The 7,761-nt window shown below is 47.8% G+C and overlaps 1 protein-coding gene across 1 annotated transcript in view; it reads left to right on the top strand.

Annotated features, from left to right (window-relative positions):
- The window catches only part of LOC128893691 (mucin-2-like), a 37,350-nt gene extending 30,822 nt beyond the window's left edge, over positions 1–6,528 (top strand). Inside the window, exons 8-13 of the mRNA XM_054154845.1 lie at positions 127–588; positions 1,585–1,870; positions 1,958–2,152; positions 2,673–2,759; positions 2,844–2,933; positions 3,018–6,528. Coding sequence (XP_054010820.1) covers positions 127–588; positions 1,585–1,870; positions 1,958–2,152; positions 2,673–2,759; positions 2,844–2,933; positions 3,018–6,528 — 4,631 coding nt within the window. The remainder of the gene's footprint in view (positions 1–126; positions 589–1,584; positions 1,871–1,957; positions 2,153–2,672; positions 2,760–2,843; positions 2,934–3,017) is intronic.
- The last annotated feature ends 1,233 nt before the right edge of the window (positions 6,529–7,761 follow it).

The following is a 7,761-nucleotide window of genomic DNA, read 5'->3' as shown; positions in this document are numbered from 1 at the left end:
CCGGAGAATTATTGTTTCACGTAAACATATTCTATATATATATATATTAAAATATAAATTAAAATTAAATATATTAAAATATATTAAAATTATATCTAACATTTGTTTGATAATACGTTTGAGCAGGACTGGTGTTCAACAAGGCAGCTGATTCTTGCGATTACCCACGCAACGTGATCTGCCCCAAGTCGAAGACGTCTCAGTCAACCGCGTCGACGACGAGGGCTCCCATCGTTGCTGCCACAAGCCGTACAACTTACCTTTACAGCAGCACTCGTAAACCGACCACTGAGAAACCAGACAGCGAAGAGGAGTACGAGGAGTATGACGATGACGTCGACGGAATCGAGGAGGAGGAGGAAGAAGAAGAAGTGAAGGAAGAAGTTAAAGTACCCACCACCTCGAAACCACTTCTGTACAAAACGATTACAAGAAACAAGCCCACCACGACAACCACCACCACGACAGAGGCACCATCTTCGCTTTCCAAATCTGAAAGACACGACTTGGAGAAGGTCATTGGCAGTGAGGGTGAGGAGGAAGACCCCAAGGTCATCAAGGAGCTAATAATGCTTATTAAGAAAGCAGGTAATTATACTGTTTCTTTTATATTTACGGTCACTATTACGTACACCAAACGATAGCCAAATGGCGAAGTTCATGCTACATCTTAAGGGGTAACGCCACTCTAGAGGCTGAAAAAAAGGCCTAACTTTGATAATTAATTTTAAGAGTATCGCAAAAAAAATAGGGTTTCTTTTTACAGGGTTTATTTAACACACATCGAAGTATAAACAAAAATTATAATACAACAATTTTTGTTTATACTACAATATGTGTAAAAAGAAGTTCTATTCCTTTCGCGATACTCTCAGAATTAATGATGAAAGTTAGGCCTTTTTTCAGCCTCAATCTATGTTAGGAGTCCAAATATTGAGTATTTCTTGGGATACTTTACAAAGAAGAATTTATGTAATGTCTCTATAACTTTGAGAATATACATACGGTCATTTTTTCAATTCATTTCACACAAAAATCTTTGAGCTATCGCGTTTTTCTTTTAAACAATATTTTTTCAATCCGTGGGAATGATAATTTAAAAACTAATTGACCAATCCTGTTCAAACCTTCCGTATGCTTACTTTATTTAAATGCCTTGACTATGAACTACAAATTTGAATGATTTCATTGTTTAGGATGTGTTTTATATTGTAAAAGCTATACAAAAAATAGTAAAAATTGATACGTTTTTCTTTAAACGCCCCTAAAAAATTCAATTCACAACTTTTTTTAGTCGCAGTTTAGTTTATATTCTTAGAAAACATATTAACAATGTAAAGAAAGAATTTCATAACAACATAACATTTTCATTCGAATAACAATTGCGACCTTCAGAATTCCCACCAATAGCACACTCAGGCGAAAACTTATTATAGGGAAAAGTTGGTATCTCAATGATGTCTGTAAAATGAATTGAAAAAAATTACTAAATACACTTTAAGACGTATGTAAAACCTCTTTAACGGTTATACAAACCTCCTTTCCATACTACGTATTTATATTTCCAATTATATTGTTTGACAGGTGGTATAGAGGAACTGGAGAAGCAACTATTTCTTCAGAACAAGAGTCCCGATGAGACTAACTCGGAAAACGAGCCTGCCACTCCAGCCACGATAAGTCGCACTCTGTACGAACGTGTGCTCAGTCGTCAAGCTGGCAAAAGTGCCAGCAGACAACGCACATCAGGGAGTAAGAGCTACGCGAACGGGCCAGGTGGAACGCAATTCGAAGGCCTGGACGAGGTTCCCGAAGTGAAAACACTGAGGCGATCGTACAAGCATCAATACGTTACCATCGAGAGGCCCAAGTACGACGAATCAGTTTTTGACTCTTCATTCGTTATCTAATTTGTTCCACGCAGAAGGTAATTGACAAATTCTTCCATTTTCAATAGATCCTCCACGAATGAACCACCAGTGGAAGAGGAGGAGCTCAACGATGAAGAAGACCTCGACGACGATACTGCAGATGTGGCTTCCTCTGAGGAACAGTCTATCAGAAACCCCTTCCTAACCAGCTCCACGCAAAGAGCGACTCCTAATTACATTAACATCAGACGTGGCCGACCATCGACTACGGCGAAGTCAAGGTGATTAAAATTTTTAAAACTAAGTTTTTGCTAATTTTAGTTAAACATATGTAAGACATTTATGAATGCGAGAGAATAGAGTTTTACTAATTTTATACTGCGCGTTCTTCCAATCTTCGCGACGTTCACTTGCGGTGTCGTTTTCTATCGCTTTTTTTATTCTGCCCGTGGCGTGGTATTTTCCGCTCTTAAGTAAGAAACACATGCCCCACTCTTTCTTGGGAAAGACCCCAATGTAGCCGGCTCTACGGGGTCTAGTCAAACTCACGTCACGGCCGACGAAAGATAGTTGGGTCCCGCCGAAATTCGGCTTCGACCCTCGCCAAGTTATCCGGAGTCTAAACACCCCGCTAATTTATGACGGCACTTGAACAGCTCTGGCCGTCGCCAGGCTATTGCCATGTCGCCTCACTGTCACTCGCTCTTACACATATATATTTTCATTTCGTATGCATACACACAGTGAAGAGCAAAGCGTCATAGATTTATGAAAGTTGACGAGTGACTGTGAATTTTTCAGATACGAGAACGACGTGGATGAGAAGGACGAGGACATAGAAGAAGAGGTAACAGCTGTCCGTTCTCGACGTCCTAGTATATCATCAAAGTAAGTAATCCAAGCAATTGTAGCAAATAAGTGTCACGTTTAAAGAAAAATATCAATTTCACGAGGTAATTTTCTGAATTTCAGGAATACCAAGAGCACCTCCTCAGAGGACACCAAGGACCAGGAGTCTGTTCCGCCGTTGAACGATGAGAACTCATCCACAACTAAATCTAGGTCTCTTTACATGCTTAAACATGGAACACTGTCCTAAAACTTATTCCCTGATCAATTAACCAACGAGCAAAAAATGTTCTGTAGGTACATTAGCATCCAGAGATTCAGAAGCACCACCCCGAGGTCTCCAGATGTGGTTTCAGAAGTGATCTCCACCAGCCAAGAACCAATCACAGAGACATCTGTTTCAAGCGAAACGCTTAAAGCGGAGGAGAAGACAGAAGCAGTCGTGACAACGATACTGTCGACGACGTCAACAACGACCACTCCTTCTTCTATCATCCTTTCCACGACAATAAACGACATAGATCGCGATCTTGACAAAGAAGAACCGATCTCGTACGCAAGCTCGACAACTGAGTCGGTGAAACTGGTCGACGATTCCGCGACGGAAATCCTGCTGACCACTGCACCAGCGAGCCTGTCGAAGGTATCTTCGCCCAGCACGAGGATCAGCACCGCGACCGTGTCTCAACCGCGTCCTTTCGGCTTCAATCGACGCACCAGGCCAGCAGACGCTGTAACCACGCCGCTGCCAGCGTCCAACGATCAAACGAGATCCAAGGTGAGTATAGCGTCGCGAAACCAAACGCGCTCGTCCATTTTGGTAGGACGGGGTCGGTTAACTTCGCGACAGGATGCCGACCGAGTCGAAAGTCGTCGCGACGCCACCGAGGGATCCACACGTACGCCTGGAAGATCGAGGCAACGGGGCTCTAGTAGGTACACGCCATCTACCGTGAAAACGAAAACGGAAGAGTCAGCCAACTCGGTGATCAGATCACGAGCCAGAACCACGGAGGCTCCTAGCACTTTGGACAGCACGTCGGAGCCGTCCAGACGGAGATTCCGACGCCCAAGCGCCAGAGCCACCGTCGAGCATTCTAAAACGAACGAGCTCGACGACAGTCCTATCGTCAGAATCACCCAGGGCTATCCAAAACGAAACTCGCCCTCGAGATCCAGGAGCGCAGTCACGGAGGAAGAGGAGACTGATAAAATCACTAACATAAGGGTGTTCAAGAAACCGACAGCGGTGAATCGGGACGTTTACGCCAGGACTAGGTACACGAGGAAGAGGAACAACGTGGAGGAACTCACCAAGCAGACGGAACGAGTCTCGTCCACTTCTCCGTATTCTTCTACGACTGCCTCGACGACAACCTCCGCGGAGCCTCGAGAGATCGAGAATCCTTTGAACGACCCCGTTACCGAGGAACCTTACCTGAACTCTGTCGACGAGGCTGACAGTGCTTCAACCAGTTCAGCAACTACGACGGAAGTTCCTGCGACTACGATTCAGTCGGACGTAGAGACGAACGTCGTGGAGTCGGCTCGCACTACGGAATTTAATACAGAGAACGAAGTGGTCACCGTGATACCAGAGAATTTGTTATCCGCTAACGAAAAGCAGACCGAGCCGTTCTCTACGACCAGCAAGGTGGAAGACTTCGATCCCAACATCATCAGGATCGTATTTCCCGCGAACGCGACTGATCTAACGGCTCAAGGGAACCGGAACGTTACGGTTCCAAAGAGAAAGAAGGTTCTTCTGAGGAAACGACCCGTTACATTCAGCACTGTAGCGTCGCAAGAGGAAGAGGAAGAGAACAGATCGGTTCCTCGAAAAAGAAAAGTGATCAGGCGTCTACGACCTGTTAGAAACGACACTACGGTGTCCACCGTAGAGCTCTCTTCTACCGAAGAGGATCAAGTGGTGATCAGGTTTGGGTCTACAACCTCTAACGCGGACACAACGAGCTTTGTCACCGCTGCTGCACTGGATGTCGAAGAGGATACAGTGAAGTCCGACGTCCCGATAGAAACTGCATCTACGGCGAAGACCTCGAATACCATGGACTATGCCTTCAGCGATCTCGCGGTTACTTTCGAGGCACCTACTACGGAATCGTTCACCGCCGATGAGAATTCATTCGACCCTGACGCGGTGACGATGACCTCGACGTTGCTCGACAACTTCACCGCTGCCACGACCGAATCTGAAACGGAGGAATCAGTCACGGAAACGAACACGGCGGAGTCGACTGTGTCGAGCTTCTTGATCAACTTCACCGATAAAGATAGTGCCTACGATATATCAGCGCCTAGCAGCCAACCCGAAGCTCTGCCAACCATTGTCTCTCAATTCGCTACGCCTCTGGTAACCGTACAGCCCAGCCGCAGACTGGAACCTTACAACAAGACGTACTACCTAGACTCCAGATACGTGAGGAAGAAGTTCGTGCGCAGACGACCGGTCGATTCCGCTGAGAACGTTACCAGTCGATACCCAGTTTCAGGGAGCTTCGCGCGTCCATCTTCGACGACGGAGAGGAACAACGAAGTGGCGTCGAAGCGCAGGAAGAGTCTATTCGTTCGTCGAAGGCCCGTTTCCTCGACGACCACTGCCAGGACGACGCAAAAAGACGTAAACGAGAAAACCCTCGATGACACGATGGATTTGAGATTGAGATTAGATGAACAATTCGACTCGAACGACGCGACTCCGAGGATCAATCGAGCCAACGAGGAAGCTGTGTTCGCCGTCGACCTGCCAGCCAAGACCGTCCCTGAGGATTTCTGGAGTCGATACGTCACTCCAGCGACGCTGATCAGCCACGGTAATCCGGATCCTTTGACTTCGCCGAGGCTCGTCGCATTCAACGGCACAGGAGGCGACGAGACATTTTCCACTGGAAGCGAGGAGACTTATCGATCCGCATCTATAAACGATAGAAAAGCAGAATTACGGCCGCGATACAGGGTTCCGAATTCTCTTAGGAAAACGGTGAGCACTGAGGGCTCTTTCGCGCTGGATTCGTCGCCGGAAGAATTCGAGGAGGGAAACGACCCAACGTCCAGGTATCAGAACTTCCGTCAGCCAAGGACGCGTTACCTGTATCGGGACGGAGCGAGGAATCGAGACGAAGGGGGCGAGGAGTCGTTGCTGGACGCCACGCAGTCGCCCAGCTTCGATTCGTCGACCCACGTCAGGTCGAGGTTCTACGCGAGACGGCCCATATCCACCACCGCGGAGCCGTCCGTCACGGAGACGTTAATCCCGGCAAAGAAGTTCGATTACGTAGCGGATGCTCACAGGAGACAGCAGTCTTTGCGGACCACTCCTCGCGGACCCAACGAGGAGGACACGACGACTCTGAGTGGCTTAGGCGAGGAACGCCAGGAGGTCCAGAATCTCGTGGACACTGATTACACAACCACACCGCCCTCAAAACCACTCGTCACCAGACTGGTAACCTCGGTCGAGGAATCGGCGACCACAGAGCGACAGAAGATTTTGATAAAGACAAAGTACTCTTCGTTGACATCGACTACGAGGATTCCGTTGCAGACCACTGTCTCCTGGGTCCCTGGCACGTCAGATAGGTCAAAGGATTCCACTGGTGAGACGAACGAAGACGAATCGGCGAATGAGATCCGCCAGGGCCATGTCGAGAGGTCCACGTTACCCATAGAGAGCGAGTTCCTTCATCGGGTACCTGGTTGGCTTACTACCGAGTCCCATGAGTCATCCACGATCGAGATTGAGTCTGTGTTCAGCAACTTGATCGGCAGCAAAGACTCTGGCCAATGAATCATGCGCTCGCTAATATCCTTCGCGCTATCATCGATAATGTACATAGACGCCATCCATCTTCCTTATCATGCATCACCCAATATTAAACTATCCATAAGCGAGAAAAAACACGTAGAAGGGGAATTCTTCTTCCGTTTCTTTTTCTCCACTCCGACTCACCGTCCGTTCATCTCGTGTTCATCGGATCGCGCGACAACCTCGGCTACCGAAGACGACTTGGCACGGAAATCCCTTCGGGAATCGGTCGAAACGGAGAACGAGCATGCCGACGCGAACATCGAGGATCGATACTCCGATAGCGATAACGGGAGAGAACGAAGATCCCTCGAAGGGAGGACCGTCGCTAAGCCTGCCGCCTTCTTCTGATTTTCAGGTCGCCAACTCGGAACCTAATAGACTACCGACCCTCAGGGAGTTGATTGGTTATCAGACGAACGATCACACCAGCAGCCCTTCACCTGTGCACTTGAGCTTGCTCGACAAACGAACGAACCTCGTGCTCGAGGATGACGACTCCCCGAGTAACTCGTTCCCAGATAAAGCAAAAATCCCCGCTCCCAGAAACTTTGAGAACGTCAGAGAATCCTGGACCCTGGACAAGATCAGCCAAAGTAACGAAAGGAGTGACGTGGTAGACGGTAGAGAGAACGAATTGGATGTGTTCGACGATAAAGCGCACGATTATGTCGAGGACAACGATGCCGACGACGAAAACGCGTCGTCCAGCAACAAGAAGAGGATGGAAAGCGAAGACTCGTCGACCACCACGCTAAAACCAACCACCATACGCAGTCCGCCGCTGACTACTTTGCTCTCGACAAAAATTCCGCGGGGCTTTTACGTAACTAGAAATGAAACAGAACGCTTCGTTACTGAGAAAACAGACGGGTTGTCTACCGAATCGAGTAGGATACCGGCAGCATCTACTACCTTACCTACCGAATCGAGTGGGTTAGCGGCAGCATCGACTACCTTACCTACTGAATCGAGTGGGTTACTGCCAGCATTGATTACCTTACCTACCGAATCGAGTAGGTCACCGGCAGTATCGACTACCTTACCTACCGAATCGAGTAGCTTACCTACCGAATCGAGTAGCTTACCAACAACATCGACTATCTTAGCTACCAAATCGAGTAGCTTACCGACATCATCGACTACCTTACCTACCGAATCGAGTAGCTTACCGACAACATCAATCTTACCTACCGAATCGAGTATCTTACCGAC

The sequence above is a fragment of the Hylaeus anthracinus genome, unplaced genomic scaffold, assembly GCF_026225885.1.
Source record: "Hylaeus anthracinus isolate JK02 unplaced genomic scaffold, UHH_iyHylAnth1.0_haploid 3, whole genome shotgun sequence".
NCBI classification, from domain to species: Eukaryota; Metazoa; Arthropoda; class Insecta; order Hymenoptera; family Colletidae; genus Hylaeus; species Hylaeus anthracinus.
This window is presented reverse-complemented; position numbering and strand designations above follow the sequence as displayed.